Source organism: Plectropomus leopardus, chromosome 9 (assembly GCF_008729295.1).
Source record: "Plectropomus leopardus isolate mb chromosome 9, YSFRI_Pleo_2.0, whole genome shotgun sequence".
NCBI classification, from domain to species: Eukaryota; Metazoa; Chordata; class Actinopteri; order Perciformes; family Serranidae; genus Plectropomus; species Plectropomus leopardus.
The window spans coordinates 25363131-25386695 of NC_056471.1; the positions used below are offsets into that span (position 1 = coordinate 25363131).

Genomic DNA, 23565 nt, shown 5'->3' on the forward strand with positions numbered 1-23565 from the left:
TTCTACCAAACCTGGGTGTGACTGGGTTGCTGGCAGAAGAATGATGATTTGTTATTAATAAATTCTTTATTTTATTTTTTGTTACTGTGTTTATTTAATAAGACACTGCCAGGTCCACGTAGAATTATGTAGATTTTTGATCAGCTAAGCTCATGTCATGCCTGACAATGCCCCTTAGCTGTTGTAAAATCACTGTAGACCACATGCTCTCATGGTTTATCATATTGCTTAAATCAACAACCAAAACATGCCTGCAAACATGCCTTCCTCTCATGAGGAATCATGAGATAAACATTAAGTTCAAAGAAAATAATTTGTTTGAGGGGTAAAATTAAGTAAAACTAATTACATGGTTTACATAGTTATAGCAATGCAGTGGATTACATTGCTGTTACAGTTGATGTTGTGATTGTCTGGTGAATCATTAATACAGAACAATACCCTGCACTGTAAACAGTTTTTGAGTCTGACCCTCCCAACTCTTATTTTGGGAACCCAGAAGAAGAGCAGGCCAAATGATCACATCATCAAAACAGCCTCGCTTCATTAGGACCTGCCTCTTCTCTCCCCTGCTATGAGACACTCATCCATATTTATCAGTTGCATAAGAGGGAGTCCTCGTTTCAGAGAATCAAAGGAAAACATCTCTGCTTGGGATGAAGGACAGAGACTGCTGCCTCACTTCAATCTTTGCAGCGAGGAGCGTCTGTCCCTGATGACCAGCAGGCTTGACCCAAATAAATAACCGTTTAAAAAAAAGGGAAAAGTCATGCTGTAGCCCAAAACGTCTACATCACAACAGCAGCCAATATCAGCAATGATCTCGGAGGTATCACATCATCAACATGTGCATTATCAGTGCTTAAAGGGACTATGTTTTTGACCCGCGGATCGGCAATGAAGAGTTAAGGCTAGCAATCAAAGCATAATGAGACGTTTGGTACAGAAAACTCCAGATAAAATACTCTTTTCTGTCCTTCAGCCTGCACTTCATCAATCAAGCTGTTAATTGAATCCTAATGGGATTAATCATGTACTGTCACGCCTGCACTTGCTTTGGTTCTGTGAAGATCTGCTCTCCCACTTGTTTTGCATCCACTGAGGCTAATTATCTCGGCACTAAAATGATATGAGAGTATATTCAGGGGGAAAAAAACATTAAGGGCTGATTAAATGAAATGTTAAAATGTAATAGAATATGCTTTTATGCCAGTGGAGCTGAGGGGGAAAAAGTGAATTCACGTGGACTGTGAATTTTGGCTTAATCCCTTTATTTACGAAAGGATGCTGTATGTTGCCACTTTTCCTGCTGCTAAATTGTGTCAAGAGATTGTCAAGCTTGAAGAGAAAATACTGAGATGTATCGCCAGTATTTACAAACACCTTCGACATGACAAACGATGGACTGCGAAGGAGAGAGTAAAGTGCCTTTGCTTGCAAATGTCTATCCGCCTTTTATTTATAGTTTATGTTGAGAGGAGCACTGATGCAGCTGCTAATGAGAAGGCGAGGGAGGAGAGAAAAAGGGAGAGAGAGAGAGACGCCAGCTGTACTGTGATGCACACTCGGCATTTAATGAAGGTGATGGGGGAGGAAACGGTAGAGGATGCAAAGGGGGAGCAGGGAAAAATCAAAAAGAAGAAGAGGAAAGTGGAACGTACCCATAGGCCACTCCAGCTATGGTGCACTTCTTGAACTGCATCACGTTGCAGGTCAGGGTCCCCGTTTTGTCAGAGAAAATGTATTTCACCTGTGTGGTTTAGGAAATATAAAAAAACACTTACTTTATGAGTATACATTTTATTCTAAAGCAGTTTTTTTGTTTTTTTTTAGTAAGCATTTACATACACTGAGTATAATTTGAACTGTTTACCTGGCCGAGTTCTTCATTCAGGTTGGAGGTGCGAGCCATGGCAGGTGTGTTCGTGGGCTCATAGAGCATATCAGTGTCCTGAAACCAATCACAAAAAACTTCTCGATAACGATACAAATGAAACTTCACAGCAGCAGTTAAAGTAAATTTTTTTAAAAAAACTCAGAAAAGACAAAAAATTAATAAAAACCACTCAGTCCCCTCTGTCTTTTTTCCCCTGCAGAAAATACTGAACCAACTGGGGCTGCGGGAAGCAAGGCCAACTGAGAACTGCCCTAAATGTTGCTAAAAATTCCTTGCTAGGATTTTCATTTAAAATTTAATGAATAAAGGGGCTCAGAATAACTTCGGGCAAAATTTAACAGTACGCTTCCTCAGCTGAGATATTTGGTGGGGCTGACCTAGATGCAAAGGATATAAGAGCACAATATTCAAGGTGCTGACTTTAATGTTTTACGTCAGTCAGGCTCCAGAGTGTCTCGGGGTTTGCAGTGTTGCCTACAGATTTCAATACGTGTTGTGTTTTCTTAAAAATATTAGGAGCATGATGCTTACCATTTAATTTTGATACTCTGATAAAACGTTGATACCAAGTTCTTATACATGCAATAATCAAATTTTTGGCCACTTGTACTTAGCAGAGCAGCAAGTTGTGAACACCTTATAAAGGTGGTGTGGTGAATGTATAAGAAAACGGTGGCTTCTTTACACATTGTGCAGACACAGAGCAATATTAGTACTCATTCTGAGTTGTGTTTGTGTCAATAAGACAAATTTAAGTTCAATATTCAGTTTCCTTTTAGCTCTGTTTTGGTCTTTAACAGCTCATGAGAGAAAGTGTCTCGCTCTGCAGCTGCTAAATGCTCCACTGTGTTCATACCTCATGACTTTTAGAGCTTTGATTGTTAAAAAAAAAAAAAAGAAAAAAGGCCTGCATGCTGCATTTAGAGACGATGTTGATGAGTCACTAATACTGCATTTTCACTGCATCATACAGGCTGTCTTTTCTTTATTTTACATTAACAAAAGTTGTGGATTACACTTTTTCTGGTACCAGGTGGAGTTGAGACACTGTAGACCACTGATTGGTTCAATTTTATTTTGTCCAAATATTTATTGTTTGTTATTGTTATTATCTAGGTCAAATTTTGGAAAAAAACAACAACATATTAAATCATCATTTAAAAAAATCTATTTGGTTTGGGTGATTTTGTCTTTCTCAATCTGCATGTGAGAATCCACTGCTCTGATTCTCATCATGACAATTTTCAGAAGAGGGTTTCATTCAGTTATTTAACAAGAAAATTTTAAGATTTTACTTTGCCATATGATTCATAAAATCCTACTTTCCATGTATAAGCATTTTTAAGACTTTTGAAAGATTAATTTAAGTCAATTTTATACCAATTAAGTCCTTATTTTAAGATCAATGAATTCAATGCCTTTTAAGACTTCTTAAAGGACCCTGTAATATGAGCAACTCACTTTGTTTAATTAGATATTAAATGTATTTCTAACATTTTCTTCACTGACACTTTGTGCTCGCAGCCTGCAAAATAATATACTTTGCATGCACTCTGCTGCAGGTACATCTGCTTTTGTAATGCGTGTAAACATAGAGGTAAAAAACACATACAGCTGAGTTGTTTCTTCCTTTAAAGTCACACCTAAGTCAAGAAAATAGTGCATCTATCATTTAGTTTAGTTCAGATGAATTGCTTCGACTCACCCAGTTGATGAAAAAGGCTTGAATGAACTTGATAACCTCCAGTGTGACCAGGAGACTGATGGGAATCAGGTTGTTGAACAGGATGATGAAGGTGAGGAAGTTGAGGCCAAAGTTAGCAGCCCCGCCATCTATCAGAGGACGAGTTTTGGACAGAGGGGAGTAATACACAGGAGACTCATTAGCGCTGGTTCATAAATATCAGTTAGTCAAATGAAAAATGCCCAAAGCTACTTCCAGCCAATGATCAACTTTATCCCAATTCAGAGAATGTTTTGGGCTAACGTCGTGCATTAGCTGGAATTAACCATTTCTTCCACCCAACCTCATCCTCTTCGGCTCAACCGATTAAACAGTCCAATTTAATGTCCCAAAGATTCAAAGTAGCGAACAGGGACTGAAGTATCTCAAATGTCATTAGTGTCACAGCAGCAGCCTTGGCATCCAGCATGATCCAGGCAATGAATTCCACAAAGCACTATGCAAAATGATGCTGGTCCCCCACCCAAAAGCCCCAAACAATTGGCAATGATCAACATGTAACCCCACTGACACCAAACATGAAAACAGGAGGGATGTGATTTACCTTTCCTCAGCTTGCAGGAGGTGAAAATGTTACCTTCCTCAACCCAAGCCTTGATCTTAGCATTGCGGTTGAGAGGGGCAGCCCTTCCCCATGACAGAACGATTGCAAAACAAAAGACTGGATGGCAGAATGGAAGCTACTGCTACTGGTACAACAACACATATAGGAGGGAATACTTTTTTTTTTTTTTTGAGAAGTGGGGAGGAAGACAAACATATTGGATGCTCTCAAGACAAAGGAGGGAGATTCAGTCCATAGCACATTCTCAACCAACAAGAAGTGGAAAAGAGGGGGTGGATTATGCCAGTGGAAAAAAAGTTTTGGTGTTAATAATGATCACTACGTCGCCTCATGTCACTCGATTCTAGTAGCCAGCTTGTTATGTGATGTTAAGCAAGATTTCTGCTATCAGATGAGACAGGGATACTGTGCTGGATCAGTAGAGTAATTGACAGAAATTCAAATCAAAACCAGAGCAAACCAGGACATGCACAAGTCACACTAGTGCAAAAGTACACCTTGTGTCTTCTCTGAAATATAGTTTACTGTAATGTAAGAAGTTCTAAACTGGCAAAAATTCTAATATTTTTAATTAATCAAGTTGTGCAGTACTCTACTGCTAAGCTACACTGTGTTGTCTTTAAAACACTGTTTTATTTTTCTTCAAATTCGCACAACTAGGCGGGGGTAGAGCTAAAAAAAAAGCAGCTCCCAACTCTGAAAATGGTTGGGAAAACCCCACTGTCTATTTTAGCATCATGTTGGCTAAAATGTAAGTGACATACTTATGTAATCAAAAACACATGTAAAGATAATGGACAATATTGAGGTAACCAGAAACGATCGAGGTCATGTCCATATATTGTTGATAACTAAATTATCGTGACAGACCTACTTTTGATATTATGCTCAAAGCAGAAACGGAACAAAAAAAGACTTTACCATGCTGTCAGTTAAAGATAGTCAGCATAAATTCAATGGTGATAAATTTCACACCAACCTACAAAAACTGAGTATACTGTAGCAGGTGGCATGAATACATAATAAAATTCATTTTTGCTCTCAATCTGCATAAACTCGTCACAATGTATAGGCTTAATGCCAGCTATGACCTGTGTCAGCACTCCTCAGCAGGTCAAAGTCAAATGAATTACTCACCAGGCGTGCATAATCGCAGGCCTCTGTGACATACTGTGTGACGCGTGGAGGGCTAACTCTTCTCTCGCTGTCTGCATTTAACTTCCAAATGTTGCTAAGTGTGTGAAATTACAATAATTTAGGAAAATATATTTAGGAATGGGATGTTTAAGATTTGACAATCGCCCCACCTCTCTCTTTTGTCACTGGTTGGATAATATGCACTGGACAGAGCCTCAACAACTCCCTATGGAAGTACAATCAGTCTCAAGATGGACGCCTGCTTTATGACTTACACTCCCCTCATCAGTGTGATATAGAGTCTTTTGGATGTGGGTTTTAATGCCGCTGAGGACAATGTTAAAACCCGTTCAAAACCAATAGAAGCCAATGCATCTTGTATAAAAAGGGAGAGTGTAAGTCATAGTGCAAGCTCAAACTGACCAGGGCACAACCTCTCCTACACAGGCCTATCAGGGTACAGAGTAATGGCCAGAGTGTCACGATAATCACTTTGCAGACCAGCTTCAGAGCTTCATCACAACAGAGAAACTGACACCGAGCAGCCCTTATTGTTTGTGTTGTGTTCATGTTTGTAATACACTCTAAAATCTGACAAGATGATTTTATTCTTAAAGTCTTCTTAAAATTTAGTTGTATTTACTTGATTTTATGAAGTTGTTGCAACTTAAAAAGGACAAGATTAATCAAATTGAATTTTCTAAGTTTTAGCAACTTAAGTGTAGCAACTTTTTTGTGCTATATATCTGTATTCCTCTGGTTGTAAACTAGTCATATTTGTGTTTTTTTCAAGATGTTAACAAAACAGAACTCGCAGATCTCCTAACTTCATCACTGGTAAAATCCTCTTTGTGATGATCAAGTTAAGTCAGACTAACTTGGTTTACTGAAGTTACTTAGAAAGAACAAGGTATTTTCATTTGTCAGTTTTAAGTTGCAGCAACTTCACAAAATTAAGTACACACAGCTAAATTTTAAGTAAACTTAATTCGATATAAGGCAAAGATAAATTTAGATGAATAGTTATATTTATTTTCCTTTTCCATGGCATTCGGGTTCCAAAATTATTTTAAATAAGATCAACTTGTCAGATTTTACAGAGTAGTAGCTTAAAATTTTTCTATAATGGCTTGAGGATACACGTAAAAACTAAACAGGTTTTCCCTTCCCTCCCCTCTGTCTGTCCTTTGAAAAAAAAAAACACAGGCGGCAGCAGAGGCTTTTAGAAAATGTCAGCTCTTGCCCCTTGGGTTGCACCACATGTTGTGTTCGAGCAATAAACACGTATAAGCTTCCCGAGTACAACCTCCTCTCCCTGGCAGTCAAAGTAAATGCTGCTATTCATTTCTCCTAAAAGAATTGATGGGTAAAAAAAAAAAAAAAAAAAGTAAGATGAGGGTCTGAAGCTTGAGAACTGCAAAGTGTTTAACGTGGCACAAAAAAATGGAGGAAAAGTGAGACACTGTTTGCATCAGGCACTGAAAATAACTAGACGAAGGTATAAGAGAGCTGGAGGGGAAAAACCTATTGTTGGATCCCTGGTATGTGCTTGTCCATGGCATGGGCCCATACAAAGTAGGGCAACCATATAGGGGGCGAGGGTAGGGGGCTTCATTTGCTTAGCAAAGGCAGAGCTTCAGTAAGGGGTTAGTAAGGGAGGGTCATTCACGGATGGCCAAGGCTTTTAAATGGTTGTTACCTGGAGCTGTTAAAAAAACGACAACAAAGAAAACAACAAAATCAAACAGAACATTAGAAAGGAACCAAAAAGTACAGCAGCGCAGTGATATTCAACCATTTCGTTTTGTTTCACTCATTCACAACACATCTATGCATGTCACAGCTGTCTTTTCTCAGTTAACAGGGAATTCACTTATTCCCACATTGCCACATATTTCACTTGTAATGCGAAACATAGTTTAACTGAGGCAACATAAAAACGACACAACACATACCAGCATTTAGGAACTTAAAATGACAAAGAAATAAGCTGATATGGACAAGTGAGACAAAATATGTGGAATAAGAGGAGCAGCGAGGGCTGTCGGGACTCTTACAGTTGAGATCCATGTACCAGGCATCATTGCCGTATTGGTACTTCCAGATGGTTTGGCCGATGGAGCAGACCAGCGAGATGGCCAGCAGGCAGCCAAACAGCACGAGGATCTGAAAGTTGGTGATGCGTTCCACGTTGGACAGCTTCAGAGGAGGCCGGGTGGAGTTCTGGGTAACACATGACAAAACAGTTGTGGTTAACAGAAATGAAAGAAGAGATGTTCTCCGTCTGTGCTCTGAAAACTACAGCAAGAAAAAAAAAGACATGTTCAGGTGACTAAACCTGCTTTGGATCCTAAAATGTCTAAAAGTTCAAATTAAATAGAATAGAGAAATGCAGTCTGACAAAATATTCAATGGTTAACCCTTTGAAACCTGGTGTGGCATCAATTTTCTTGTGCAGCTTGCAGACACTTTTCAAAGTATTTAGACCTTCAAAACCAACAAATTGGTGCAATTTCTTGCAAAAACATGGGATAAAGGCACTGAGAAACTTGGCAAGAAATGTAAATTATTTTTAAAAAGCGAGGGGTATAAAAAAAAAGAAGAAAAAAGCTAAAAAAAAAATTAAAAAAACTAGAATTGCTATTATACTTTAACTACCATAATTGAAAATCTAAAATTGTGTAACATTATTCTATTTTTTAAACACATTTTCCAGGGATTTTTCTTGTTCTTTTTCGTTTACTTTCTTTATCATTTTCATTTTTTCCCTTAATTTTCAGAGAATTTTCTTTCTTTTAATTAAAATGTCAACAGATATACATATATACATATATATATATATATATATATATATATATATATATAAAGGTATGCACCAGTTCACAAGATTGAGCTTTTTCTTAATACCACATTTCTTAATGAATATTATGCAACTACATTTTACCTGCATGAGCTTTGTGTCATGTCCAGTGTAGACCACCACACCGTGCACCCACTGAGTGTTCCTCAGCTGGGCTCCTCTCAGTAAGATCTGGTCTGGACCCAGTGGTACGGTACTGTGGTAAGAATCATGAATGCAATCAGTACATATAGCTTTTTATAGGTTTCAAAACATCTTGCTAAAGGACTACAGTTGAAAATCAGCCAAGTAGCTAACACTGGCACATTTACAGAAATGCTGATTAATGTATGTTTTGTGTTTAGAAATACAATAAATTAACTGAAAAATATAAAAGTAATCCCCCACAATCATCACTTATGACCCAGTAGAAGTGTGTGGTGGTGTATGTATCTACAGAGACTCTGTCTGGATTTTCTTCTTATTTTACTGTTAGGGACATCCACAAATAACATGCATGCATGCTTATTGATTAATATGCCATAGCTACCGAGAACTATCAGTATTATAGCATTTAATTATCTATCCTGACAGGTCTTTTAGCACAACAACACTAACTAATTAGTATGATGTGATGCTGTGAAAGACTTGTTTAAACAAACTCAGTATTAAAATTGGACTCTGTTTATAATAACTTGAATTTTCCATCAACAAGTTGAATTCTTAATGATAAATCAGAATAAAGAGGTCTGATACATGTAATCTATATGAAAATACAGTTAAGGCATGAAACATATGGAGTAATGGTGTGAAAACTGCCATACAGGACGCTGGGATTTGATGTTTTATGCTGGTAAAACTGAATGTTGGAAAAAAGTCTTAACCTGTGAAAAGATTTCCATCAATCAACAAAATTGCAACCCATCAGACTATCCACCCACCAAAAGATAAGTATAGCTCCTGGTAACAATGCTTAGTCAGAGCAGCTCTATTGTCCCAAACTCTTCGAATCAAGCCACAATATCATAAAAGCTGGCATAATGCATTTTCCATACAATGGCAGAGCCTCCAAACAAATATGTAATTAAATTTAACTGAGGCAGGTGCTTTCATTTATTCAGCAGAAAGATTAAATAATCCCTAAAACCTCATAATGCGCTCGTCCTGGCTCTGCTCCTCGCTAATGGGCTATTGAGTTGGTAAGAGGGGCAGAGAGCCAGGCGTGGAGCTCTGTGACTGAGCCCACCTGTGTCCATCCAGGCGGATGTTCCCGACAAACTCGTACAGATGGCGGTTTGGGCTCTCGCACTCCATCCGCCCGGAGAGACGCATCAGGCTGTCAATGTCCTTTATGTCTGCAGTCACCTGGAGACCCTGTTGATGTTGTAACAGCAGAATTACAGCAGTGATTTTATGGACTTTTTTAAATCAATTTGTGTTCCAATCTTGCAGAAGGTTTATCTGAGTTCACATTGTACACACAGTAACTAGCATAAAGAATGAATAAAAAGATAATCACCTGTCTGATTTTAAGATTTGTTTCTCCATCCAAGTTAGATGTTTCAATGTAGCACATACCCTGTGGTTCACTGCAGTGGAGGGAGAGGATACAGACACGTAGCAATACAATGTGACAACTGCTATTCATTCACATATTACAGTATAGCTAACCTCAGCTCTTTATCTTTTAAGACTATAATTTTACATAATATCGCATGTAGGGGTGGGAAATGAATCGATTTTTAGATGCATAATGATTTTCTCTTGAGGGGAAACACTACAGGTGCACAGCGTATAAAGTTTTAACTACTAAATATCATCATGAAACTGAAATTGATTACAACTGGGGAACAATTGGCAATTATTTTTTGTGATGAATTAAATAAAGTATTATCTAATTAAATATGCACTCTTTTACATACATTTCCATAACAGAAATCTGAACATTGGATAAAGCTGGGTTCAAAATTCTTGTTTCATTTGGTTGACATACAGATAAAAAATATGACACTACAGGTGAACAGGCTGTTATTTTAACTAACAGACATCTCCATGAATCTTCCCCAGTTGATTACATACATTAATATAATTAATTTTTGTAGTACAAGTTTTTCTTTTATTTTATGTTTAAATATGCAAATGATGCATTCTTTAATTACAGTTTCATTTTTTGCATACATTTCAAGAACAGAAGTTCGAACTAAAATAAACACTTTAATGTGTGTTTTGGATGTTTTCTATCCACTAGTCTGAAAGAACATGGATGGAGGCAAAAAAAGGCGAAAAATCTCAGAACTGACCAGTGTGTGAAAAAAAATCACCTGTAGTTTCTCCCCTTTAAAGATTATGTTTTGATGCAAAAAAAAATGATAATTGGCTATTTAAAACCAAGTTCTTGACATAACAATCGCCTAAGAAATTGTTAAGACGGTTGTACGCTTGTTACAGCTGAACCAATTGGATGGTGAAACATAACGGACCTAAAAATGTGTTCTGTGTTTATGTTCTACGCAAAGCATGTCTAGTCTTCCTTTTGTTACTACTTTTGTATGAATACAAGTAATGGAAGTAAATTCATCTGTTAATTTAAATTATGGATCATTACAAATATGTTTTAAAAGTAGCAAGTAGTCTCACAGTGAGAAAAAATAAAACATGTATGGATATAAAAAATTTTGATGCATCTAAATCGAATCATGAGGTGCCGAGAGATTCCCACCCCTAAACCCTATCCCATGGAGTAAACAGGTACTATTTATTTACCAATAATAACTTCAACGTAAACTTCAGTCTCAATTATTTATAAACTGAATCTTATTTTAAAAATACAAGAGATCATTAAAAAGGACTAGATCACTGCAAACAAAGATGCTACGTGCCAGCCGAAAGGCCACTCAGGATCATGAAAGTAGATCAAAGTCTCACTGAGTGGACGTTACTCTCTTAATGTAAGGCAAACGTCCTTAGGACAGACGTAACATCTTTGTTTGCTGCTACTGCAGAGTTTAACTGCCTGAAATACACTGCAAGGGACAGGGAGTGAAGAGGGAAGAAAACACCAGAGTAGGGATATATGAGCGAGCAGGCATGCCGAGCACAACAAACAGAGCAGACAAATGGGCCTCTGACAGACTCTGGGCACAGCGACAGAGAGTGAGAGCGTGCCGGTGCTTAAGGTGAGCTGGGTCACTGGTTAGCTACTCTTTTCAGAGTGATTTATTCATACCGAAGGCTGGTCCAAACACACACGGGGTGGGGGGGAAAAATCAAAAAGAGATCTGGACACTGGCGCCCAACCACGATCAATGAGAGGTTTGGAATCAGCTGCTGTTAGCCATCAAATGAGAGCTTTGTTTCATGGAAATGAGCAGAAGTCTGCTGCAATGGCCACTGAAAACTTTATGCTTTTGATAAAACAGCAAAATATGGCTTTTATACTGTTTGGGAACTACTGAACTAAATTTAAGCTTGTTACCCACTTCAAATGTTATCATTCTTTGATGAAGGTATTAGTAATGGTAATCAGTGTTACAGTTATAGGTTAGAAGGCTCCTGTTACATTGCCTACTACGTTCAGAATGCAGTTATCAGCTTTTAAAGAGCCGATGGCAAAATTTAAACGCTCTGGTTATTTTTAGGAACAAAAACCGCTCGGTTATGGTTAGGAAAAGACTATGCTTTGTGCTTGTGCTTAAAATATCTGCTTTGGTGGCACAATCCCTGCTGGAAACACAGGATGACTTGGTAAAAACAGGGTTCCCACACATTTTCATGGAAAAAAATTCCCAAACTTTTCCATGAATGGTCAAGGACCCATAATTACATTTTTTTTCAACACTTCAGTTTCAAACTCTATTCAAACATAATTTTAGCTAGCTGGCAAAGAGTAAGGGAAAAACAAGCCCAAAGAGAAAAAGACAAAACGAACATGATGGCAAACAATATGTAGTTACACACTGACGCATGTTAAAGCTATGTTAAGTCGACAGCTACAGAAAAAAGAAAATACATTTTCCCTTATGTTGCATTACATGGAAAGTTATGGATTACTGTGACCATTTCATAACACGCAACAAAATTCCATGACTTTTCCAAAACATTCAATGATTTTGACTAATTCCATGACTTGTCTAGGCCTGAAAAAATGTTATTATAAAATTCCATGACTTTTCGAAGTTTTTCATGACCATGGTAACCCTGTAAAAACACCCTCTTTTGGTGGCACAATCCCTGCTTGAAACGCAGCAATTACTCTGTAAAAAACCACCCGGTCTTGGTGGCACAGTCCCAGATGGAAATGATGGCTCAGTAAAAACACACCAACTTTTGGTGGCATAATCCCCACTAGAAAGGCAGAAATGTCCCTGGAAATGCTTCAATTGTATTGTTGTTTTTTGGTCTTGAACAGTGATCTTGGCAGCTGTCTCCCCTAAATGTTTCACCATCCACCTTCCCCTCCCCCTCAGAAAAAGCTAAAGGTGCAGGGATGTCGCACCTTACAACAAACATGGCCTATCAATAGCTGATAATTGCATTCTGAACATACTAGTCAGCATAGCAGGAGTCCTCTAAACTATATCTATAACACTGATAACCATTAGTAACGCTTATTTATTAGAGTGATAACAGTCAAACCAGGTGAGCTCGTTCAAATGGCAGCAGCATGTCGTGGAAAGTTAGCAAAAACTATAATTCCAAGATGTTTTTTGGCTTTACATCTTGGAATGTGATTGCATGCAAACTGTCACATGAAATGAAACTGTTGCATTCAGGGTGCCATACAAGCCATGCAAGGTGCGAGAATATGGAAAACATATTCACACCCAATCAAAAAATATCTCAAAGAAGGAGCGTGTGCTCCTGTGCTGTAATACCAGACGTCTCCATTCACTCTGAGCGGCGTTAGAAGTTTCAGCCAAACATTGAAACGGGTCTACTGTACAAGTTATGATGAAAATACAACATAATAAAATGAGTGTGTAAGCGGCCAGTATTATGGCTGCCAAACCACAACACAGAAGAAAAGAGAAGGAACACTGTGTAACTGATTGCGGCATTCCAACATCTGGTTGTTGCCAGAATAATCACAGGCCCCTTCCCTCCTCAGCAAAATAAACTATTTCTCAACTGTGTCACGAGTGAGAGAAAAACTAAAATGTCTCGTCCCAGTCCGTACACACAGCCCCTATCTCTCCCGCCGCTGTTCTGTTGGTATTGCCGGTTTCCTGACCTGGACGACAGTATGACGAGGTCAGCCGGGAGGTGATCCCCGTTTGCAGCTCTGACTACTTCCCCAACAGCCACCTGATATTACCCACCACACACCAGCAGGGGGCGAGAGAGAGGAGGTGTGGCAGTTGTTGGCACAAGGGGGGGAGGGGGCAGGAGAGGAGAGGATGAGAAAGAAAAGGGAGGGATGGAGAGAATAACAAAATAACAGGAAACACAGACAGACAGACAAACAGCAAACACATAAGGGGAGAGAAAAATGGGAAGAGCACAATGATCAGTCCTGTATGATCAGAGGGTATGATTGGTCATCTGTTCTCCTTTTCACAAAACCATTTAGAAAAACACAATACGGTAAAGTTAATTATAATATTTCCCAGAAGTGTTACATTTTAAATTTAAAAAAAAAACCATATAGATTTAGAAAAAAATGTTGATCTATGAAGTTTTAGGAAGAGATTTTTGAAAACAAACTGTAATTTTGGAGAAATCTGATACCATTGGTGATAAATATTCAGTTAAACCAAATCTTTAAAAAAATATATAGATGCAGTGCAAGCAGGTCCAAATGGTTTTTTGAAAAGGTGAAGGAGGTAGGTATGTTGACATGACTGATCAGTCCTAATCCAAATATCACATTACCACCGTTCCACCTAAAGAAATGATGGTTGTCACAGCAAGATACAAGAGCATGCAAAGTATTTCCAAAGAAAATTTGAATTCCAATTAAATTTCAGATGCAGGATTTTAAGCCACTTTGACAATATTGTTTTGATGTATTATCTAACCATCACTTCTTTAGGGAGAGCTGAGAGCAAAAGGAAGAAGAGAAGAAGGGAGAAGTTCCCCACAGTCTGGCAGCAGGGTGGACTCCTATACCTGGACGACAAAATGGCAGCATCCGCAGGAACGAAATCACTGCCATTTACTCTAATAATATCGCCCACCTCAACCTGTGAAAATAAACTGGTTACTGCTGTGCACGGCCTATAAAACAGCATAAATGAAAATATGAGTTCTACATCAAGAGGAACAATGCACAGCTGGTGAGAGAAAAAGGTAAGTACATGAAAGCAGCAAACATAGTACAGAAACAGCTGGAGACTTCTTTCTATTACTGCTTAACTTAATCACTCAGAATATTTCACCATACAGAGACATAGTCTTTCCCCTCTAGTGTCCCCCATAAGACCTTATTTGGGAAAAAAATAGTAAATAAAATAATAATAATAAACAAGCAGTTTTTTTTATCCTTTTTGAATTGTGTCATGAATTACACATATGATCTTTGATATGTCAAAAGCTAATTTTGCATTCAAGGAAGTTGCACTTTGTTTGTTGCAGTGCCATTTAGTTGTGTGTGAAACTGCTCAGTGAATCACATCTCCCGCCTTGCAAAATATATGTCACAATCACCAATATGGCTTTTACCTTGGCAGATTTCTTCTAGAATGAGAGAAAAAGTATTAAAGGGCTGAAAATCATAACAAGCCTGTCTCAGCTGAGAGCGAGACCTGCTGCACGTGTGAGTACATCCTGATGCCAAACACATTTTCACAGCCGTGTACTCCAACAGTTTTGAGTCAAACTGAGACTTTCTTGACTTTCAAAATTAGCTTTTGAATCAATAAACATCACATGCGTAATTCATGGCACAACTGAAACGGGATCAAAGAATTTTTTTTTTTTCCTCTGTGTCCTAAGACTTCAACTCTCTATTCAGCAACTTCAGAAGTAAAAAATGCATTTATCAATATTTTCAGTCTTTAAAACTGGCCATGATGTTCATGCGTTTCAAGCACATCATGGCTGCAAAAAGGTCTGTTTAATTCTTTACTTAATTTCTATGTTTTTAGTCACTCATGTTTAAAAAAAAAAAAAAATAGCATCAAAATCATACATTAAAAATCCACTCTGATCAATGGCAGCAAAAACACAAAAAGCAGCAACCACAATGCTGATGAATTACATGATTAAACATCATTTAATTTTTAAAAATTCTGATATTTTAGTTTATTTTTTCACAAAGAAAAAGATTAAACTTGGTTTATCTTGTCATGAGTAAATAATGACAATGCAATACATTTAATTATGAGAAAACATGAGTAAATTAGCAAAACTCAACATACTGTCTTCAACAGTAGAAACAAGCTGTCTATTATAACTAAAAAATAGGGTTACATGAAATGCATGATTCATGACAAAACAATTTCACTTGCCAAACCATCATTAATAATAATGATGGTCTGGATATTTGGCAAAAACAAAAAACTGTGATCATTTTGGCCTCATTCAAGCTGCCCTGAAAAAGTTACAAGTTAAAGGAACTTGGAAACCAAACATAAATTCGGGAGAGAAGCTACTCTTACAATATGCATGATGAAGATGTGAAACACATCAATTATTTAAAGCTAGCCTTTTTAGAGAGGATTTCTGTGTGTGTGTGTGTGTGTGTGTGTGTGTGTGTGTGTGTGTGTGTGTGTGTGTGTATACAGGGGCGGGACATTCACATAGCAGCAAAAACAGAGATATTCCTCCCTGCAGGAAGCAAGCCAATGCATTAATCAAATACTTTGTTAGTTACAGAAACTCTATGCTATTGCATCACTTTGATGCAGAAAAGATCTGTTGAACAGTCAGTAAAGTTTCATTTAATCTAATCTTTTGTACCCTCTGAAGCCCATCCTTCAGTGTCTAGCATGCACTGCCACATACTGTATGTTTTTGTTTTACTTCAGCACCTTGTGGCATGCAATTTGTCTTAAATATGCAATGTAATTGAGTTACCTTTGACCACAAACTTACATCTGTAGGCCAACTGGTCAACTGTAATACATTATATTTAAATATCGAGATGGCAACATGTTCACACAGGCACTTTCTTCTTGCTGTTACTTTAGTTCTAAAGAAAAAAATTACAAATATTTCACATAATAAATTAGGTATTGTGTCTCATATCCACGAGAGCAGAAGGAAAGATTCAGTTTATATTGCACCGCTACGTGCCAAATGCATGCTCTAACGGATGAGGCAATATTACCAATTATCAAACAGTCCAAATCTACCTCGTTTCTGCACAGCCTGGTGTTGTTTCTGCTTTTAGGCAAATTGTTCCAGCCAGAGTAATAAAACTGTTTCATTATAAGAGAAGAGAGGAAGCTCCTCTTTGTCCTGCAGCATTGCCTTCTAATGACCGTCCACATGGAAACGCTGGATTAATTAGCGGCTGGATACTAGAGGGGTCAGAGGGGTGTGTGTGTGTGTGTGTGTGTGCGTGTGTGTGTGTGTGTGTGTGTGTGTGTGTGTGTGTGTGTGTGTGTGTACAGGATGTAAGAGATTTCTCCAATTGACAGCAGCACAAAGGATGAATGATCCATTTTCTGCTCTAAATGGATAAAATGTCAGCTGGTGGAAATGACCATTAGTGACACATTTGTGGGTACATACCTTCTCCCAGTGCACAATCTCCCAGGCACCATTCCTCAGTACTGTGGTGAGAAATGAGAACGATAGAGGAAGTTAAAGCAAAACGAGAGAAAGAGGAAGTTAAAGAGCCATTGAACAAAATAAGAGCTGTGTCACAGTGCAGACAGGCAGGTTTTATGAAGGCTTATTTGCTTGTTGGAAATGCAAATGCTTTTACAGTAGACACGGTAGTATGTTCTCTTGTAACACAAACAACACACAGGCATCACCATTAAAAAAACAAAATGAAAAAATGGTTCACAGTACCTTGACATTCCTTTTTGTTGACAACACTGTCAGCATTGTGACGTTTCTGTAAGGAAGAAAAGAAACACATTATCATCTGATGTTCATTCATTAAAAAGTAATGCCAACCGACACAGGAGAGAAGAAACTAATAATACAACTATTTTAAATGAAAAGAGCCTCTACACTGATTTTTAAGGTGGCCTGAAGAGACTGACACTGTACAGCACCGCTTACTACAGAGAGAGAGAGAGCTAGACCTGCAGTCTGCAGTTACAGGCTGAAGAAAGATTACACCGTTGCACTGCAGAGTGTATGTGAATATTCTCACCAGGACCACACAACCTCCACAATACACAGACTCATATAATACAGTATAGCATTTGAGTAATGCCTTCATCCAATGCCCCCTTACAGTAACAGAGTGTCTGTTGTTATTGTACGAACAGCATAGACTTTTTGCTCTGATAGCCTCAATAAGAGCCCTCTAACCTTATTGTTGTACTGATGCTTAACCCTTCTTCTTTCTTCTTTTTAATTTGTAAGTCACTTAACACAGAGGGGAAAAAAGTATGCACTTGCAGAAAAAAAACCATCAGCAGGAACTGGAGCAAACAGAGACAGTAGCGCAATGTGGCAGAAAATATGTGATCCTTGAATATCCAGTCTAGCCAGTACAGTAGTGTGGTGTACAGTATTTTACAAGTATCATCTGTACATACAAACTTAACAAATGATCTTGAATGTGACTGCATCAAAATACTAATCAGCAGTATTACCTCCCCTCATGTCCTTCTTGTCTGCTGAACAGTCATGCAGTCAACTGTGACTTCAACAGCTGATTCCAAGGGACAGCTTGTCAACTAGCATCACGCTGAGTAATAATGTGTTGCTGGGTCCGGCTCATATAAATAATCACTGTGTTTTACAATGTAGCTCCTAAAAGCAACATGTGCTGTACTTGATTAGGGAGGAGAGGGTGTATCCACTCATGTCCATGCTAATAATCTGTTAACTTTGAAGATCTGTTATAATTTAGTCTCATTCTAATTCAATTTAAAGCTAATTTTGGTAATTTGGCACACTGTACTGTACAATTCAGGAGGAGGAAAAAGTCTTCACTGAGAAACCAGAGCAGCTGAAGGTGAAGTGGGTTGCACCAATACACAGCTGCAAATGAAGAAGAGGTATTCACTCTCCTTGGCTGGATTTCTCCAATGACCTGTGGACTCAATCTAGCAACATAACAGTGACAAAAACATCTGCCTAATGCTACACCATTCACATCAAAGCCTGTAGTATAGTCCCCCTGAACAATAACCACTTTAAGGCATCAAATAAAGCAAATCTGCTCCAAAGGTTTTGTTGTCTCCTGCACTTTTGATTTCAAAGTGATAGTTCGGACATTTTGAAGCACAGTTGTGTAAGGTACTGTATTATTTACATACAGTAGAAGACTATCAGTGCACCCTGAGTTCAGGCTAGAGTAACACCACAGAAATCTAAGCAATATCCTGCCGTGAACCTAAAACAATCAATTTTATTTAGAATATTTTCACCACTTAACTTTGCCGTCAGAAGTGGCTTTCTGACGAGTAACTGAGGTAATTTTACCGTTCTCTTCAAAGCCACCAGATGTCATCGACAAAAGCACTAATTTTACCTTGCTGAACATGAGATCTGCTGGTCTTTCACACAACTAGTGCAGTATAACCCAAGTCCCATTCATCCAGTCGTATGCTCAGTACTTCCAAAACAGACAGCCCTTTATGTTGGGAAACTGAACTGAAAGTGAAACTTACCTATGCTCTCTTCAAAGCCTACTCCACTGACAAAAACAATAATTTTATGGCTGCTGGTCTACCACTGCCTTAAAAAAACAAAGTAGCACAATAACACAAAAAAATTAATTATGTTCAGCAAGTTAAATTACTGTTTTTGGCTTTGAAGAGAGCATAGATGATGTTCACTTTCAGTTCAGTTCCCCGACAGAAAGGGCTGTCTGAACTCAAGGTTAGGTGGTAATAATATTCTAAATATAGTGTACCCTTAAACTGATATTGATTTCTTTAGGTAAAAATAAATTTTGCTGCTTGTCCACTGCAGTACATTGCCTTCTGTACCGATAATCCTGCCTGCTCCTCCAAACTCAAGGCACATTGACAGTCTTCTACTGTTAGTAATACACTGACTATGGATAAGTACCTCATAAAATCCCACTTAAAAAATCCATACTAGCCCTTTAAGTCTCTTTCTCTCTGATTTTATATTCCAATGTGTCTGTTTCTTCAACTCTTTGGCTTTCTGTTGTCTGGTACCCGACTTCTCCGGTTCCAGTTGAAAAGAATTTGTTTTAATATCCCTGCAACATGCTGGGGTGTCTAATGAATTGGCTGGCTGTGTCTGTAGGCTTCATCCTTTTACCAGCTGCACTACACCCAGAAAAAAAAGTTTGCTACAGTCAAGACCTTTACAGAGCTCATTCATCATCCTCTGTGCAAGAGCTGTCAGCTAATTTCATTCATCCACGCACATAGCTGCTCCGGCTGTACCGACCCTCCTCTATTTATAACATGTAGTAGGAGTGAAATGTATTTATATATGTTACTCCCCTGCTTTTCCTGCATTTTCCCCTTCACATTCTCTTTCTGCCTCTTCCTCTCTCGCCCTTTCGGTCCCGATGGACGTGGAGAAAAGGAGATGTACTGTATTTAGATGATGTGTGTAATCACAGTGCAGTGGAGGGCGAGTAGTATGCAGAGGTTATGCATAAATACTGCAGTATCAGGCCTCTGTAGACTCCAGCCATAGAGGGGAAAAAACTGAAAGCAGCACAAGATAAAAGGGTAGAGCATCTGCAGTGTTACCTTGATTAACCTGCTAATATGGCCTCAGCGAATGTGATGCAGCAGTGACGGAGGTTTAACCAAACATACACACACACACACAAAATCTTTGGTCTTTCAACTGCTGTTTTCATATCAGCTTGACTGGAAACTTAAAGTGCACCACACGCCATTTTGATTCACAGTATTACATTTCAGCTTGCAACATTTTAAAGCTGAGAGATGACTGAACGACTCAGAACCAACGGCCTCAGTGTGCTGCAGCAGAGAACAGCCAGAAACAAGGTAATATATGTGCTGTACAGTGTGTGTCCATAGTGCATGATTCATGAAGTTAGGGGTCGATGTTGCCCTGTCAGGTCAACTTGTGAGGGACAGCGCAGTACAGGGAACAGACGTGTGTGCAGGTGACCTTCAGCAATAAAGACAGAGTCATCACCACTCCGTTCCCATGTGTTTCACAACAGGCCCAGAGAGAGAAAGTGCTGCGCTGGTCCCTTCAGCACGAGATAGAGGCTCATAGTATAGAGTAACTGTCCACTGGGACCTGCATAGCGGATCGCATTGCAGGGTCACTGCAATACAGTACAATGCAACATTCCCTCGCTTAGTTCAGACGATTGACTGGATTACGTTCCAACAGAGACACAAACATTATTTGAAGCCTTTAACTTCCAGAACACAAGAATTTACACAATAAAGAGATGTAAAAAAAAAAAAAAATGAACTGAAATCAACCTTTCATACTATTTTCATACTTTCATTCTCTAAACACATCGTGACATACTGTGACATTGTAGTCTGAATATATCAACAATTTATTAATTAATATTCTGTCTCAAAGCATTACTTTAAAACTCTCTGGAGTTCATGAGTTGTGTGGTTGAATATTTACATACAGAAGACAGAATGTGGGGAAACATTACAGGGATACTTCACCCCCCAAATGGCCATTTGTGAATCATGTTACATTGAATTGGTGAAGAAAACTTTGTTTTCCTTGCAAATCCAAAATTAGAGAAAATTCTTGATGAACTAAAGTAATAGGGGGCAGGTTTAACAACAGCAGAACTATATCCAACATCCATTTAGAAACTCTGACACAACCTGTGCACTAAGTCTCATTTATCCAGACATATGCTCAGTACTTCCCAAACAGACAGCCCTTTCCAACCGGCAACTGTACGGCAAGTGAATTTTACCTCACTGAACACGGGAGCTGCTGGTCTACCACTGCTAAAATCAGTAGTTTTTTTTATTATTGTTTGCCTTTGGTGTTTTAAAAGGTTGGATTCACTGTAGTCACACAGTAACACAAACAAATGATCAAGACCAGCAACTTCTGTGTTCCAGGACCAGAATTTCTGAGGTGAGCAGGTAGCCCTTCACTGCGAAGAGAGGTGGTGAGAAGATACTTGAAGGTCTAGTTTGTAAGATTTAAGGAGATATAGTGGCATCTATTGGAGAGGATTACAGATTGCAATCAGATGAAACTTCTCCCGGTTATAATTCCTTCCTGGTCGTTGTTCAAAAGGTTCTTTTGAGATCTCCTCCTCTCCAAAAGAAACTAACCAGGTTCAGAAAACCAGTAAAATAACCAAATAAAGCAGTTTGCCGTTACAAGTCAGCTTTTAATCAAACAAGTAATCTATTTTACGGATAACTTAAAGTGTGGTCACCTTATTTCTGATCCAGACAATCAGGAGGTTTTTATCAAAAGCCAAATTATACACAAAGGTCTTTCCCTCTCCATATCAAACAGACCCAGTGCTTTAAAATGGTAAAAACGCTGAATAAGACAGTCTCACATTTTAAAAAAAAAACCTCTTTTTCCGACACTCTCATTATGGAGGGGCTGCTAACTCTTGTGGCCAACACAAAAACCCTTTTCTTTGAATGTATTCCCACTAACTACGGGGCTGCCTCCGAGGCTGCCTGCCGAATGCAAACACATTCGACAACACAACACATAAAATCATAAGAAATTAAAAGAGTTGAACTCTTGCACTCTTACACAAGACAGTTTATTCATCCCATGAAGCATCTTTATCGCGAGGTTCAACAGCATTATCACATATTTTCCTTATATCATGTCGCTCTATTTCATGCTAAATAAATTGCATAAGCTTTTTTAAAGCATCTGCTCAACAGTTCAGACTTGCTCGAGGGCAGACGGTTGTTTTATTTTGTTAGTACTAACTGCCTTTGTGCATGAGCATTCAGTATCTAGGTTAATTGACTGAACGAGTACTGCGGGTACAGTAGGCACAGCTGTGACCTCTAAAATGAGTGTGTGTATTCATGTCTATGTCTGATGGTGTGTCTATATGTTGGGGAGTATCCCGCTGTGGTCTTATAACCATCAGTGCCTCCTCTCTGCTGCACACGAACCAGTTCAGCACTCAGAGCACATTCTGTACAGTATGAGACACTCTCTATAGTGGGACGCTCTTGAAAGTTTAAGTACACCACTCCAACTGAGAGCTGCTGACCAATTTCACCAAAACAGAAACTTTTCAGAGAATTTGATTTTCATGTATTTCATGTATGCAGACAAGAGTCTTTTAAGAGGTATTGTTAACTGCATTTTGCTGTTCAGTATTTTATGAAATACTTGGATTAAAATGAATTATTTTGCACAGAGTAACTCTTTCTGCTCTGTCAACATTTTAACACACTTTTCTACATTTAGCCAATGCGTCCATGCTGTCTGGATGTCACTTTCATCATCATTAAGGACCAGAATGGGATAAAATTTGTTTTTAATCAATGCAAAATTGGGACTTCAAAAGTTTGATGAATGCCTCTTTATACAAATGACTGAGTGATCTTGCTAATGTGTATATGTCTGAATTACTGCAGTAATGATGTTTTTCTTGGCCAACTGATGGCTCTCAGGTAATATCAAAACTCCATAAAACAACACTTAAGTGAGATGATGAAGAATATGGCTATATCAAACAGTACATCTTGAAGTGATAAAACTAATCTGAGAATAATCTGTAATGCCAAGACCACCGAAAGTTATTGTTTTGTTGTTGTTTAAATACAACAAGTTAAAGTTTCTCACAGAAAGCATGATTTTTGACAAGGTGAAACAAACACTAAAACTAGCATCAAATGATAACTGAAGTTTGTCTCACCAGATCCTCAATGAACTCCTTGACAGCAGCCACCACCAGGATGAAGAGCAGCGGCACCAGTGTGGTCCATCGACCAGTGGGAGACACATCTGGGATTTGCTAAAAGAGACAGATTTTTTTTTCAGAAGATAGGAATATTACAGAAGTTGACTACATCTGGGTACATTCATGGCTCAAAATAAGACAAAGATCATACTTCAACCAGCCCCTGCCCCAAACCCACCAACTATTTTGATCTCTTACCTGGAGTGCTCTTTATTGGTGTCTTCCCTAAATTACATGAATAGTCCTGTCAGCTTATTTGCAAGTTTATTGTGGTTTAATTGAGAATTGTGCATTTTTTACACAAAAAGGCACACAGCTGCTGGTGTCACTAAGCGTGTCAAGGGATTGTGCTTTAGTAGCCTGATTTCAGACCTATGATTCATCACCTCAACCATCACAATTTTTGTAA

At 38.5% G+C, this 23565-nt stretch overlaps 1 protein-coding gene across 9 annotated transcripts in view; it reads right to left on the reverse strand.

Moving 5' to 3' along the window:
- atp8a1 (ATPase phospholipid transporting 8A1) overlaps positions 1-23565 on the reverse strand; it is a 139457-nt gene that overhangs the window by 81413 nt on the left and 34479 nt on the right. For 4 of the 9 annotated variants that reach the window (XM_042493928.1, XM_042493930.1, XM_042493931.1 and 1 more), the window contains exons 4-15: positions 23112-23210; positions 17144-17189; positions 16859-16899; positions 13413-13486; positions 9702-9771; positions 9429-9556; positions 8288-8399; positions 7401-7566; positions 7043-7048; positions 3603-3730; positions 1874-1951; positions 1662-1750 (exon numbers count right to left, since the gene is read on the reverse strand). In XM_042493928.1, the coding sequence (XP_042349862.1) occupies positions 1662-1750; positions 1874-1951; positions 3603-3730; positions 7043-7048; positions 7401-7566; positions 8288-8399; positions 9429-9556; positions 9702-9771; positions 13413-13486; positions 16859-16899; positions 17144-17189; positions 23112-23210 (1037 nt within the window). Of the gene's footprint in view, positions 1-1661; positions 1751-1873; positions 1952-3602; positions 3731-7042; positions 7049-7400; positions 7567-8287; positions 8400-9428; positions 9557-9701; positions 9772-13412; positions 13487-14290; positions 14365-16858; positions 16900-17143; positions 17190-23111; positions 23211-23565 lie in introns of all 9 variants that reach the window. The other 5 variants (XM_042493932.1, XM_042493926.1, XM_042493929.1 and 2 more) reach the window with 3 other exon arrangements.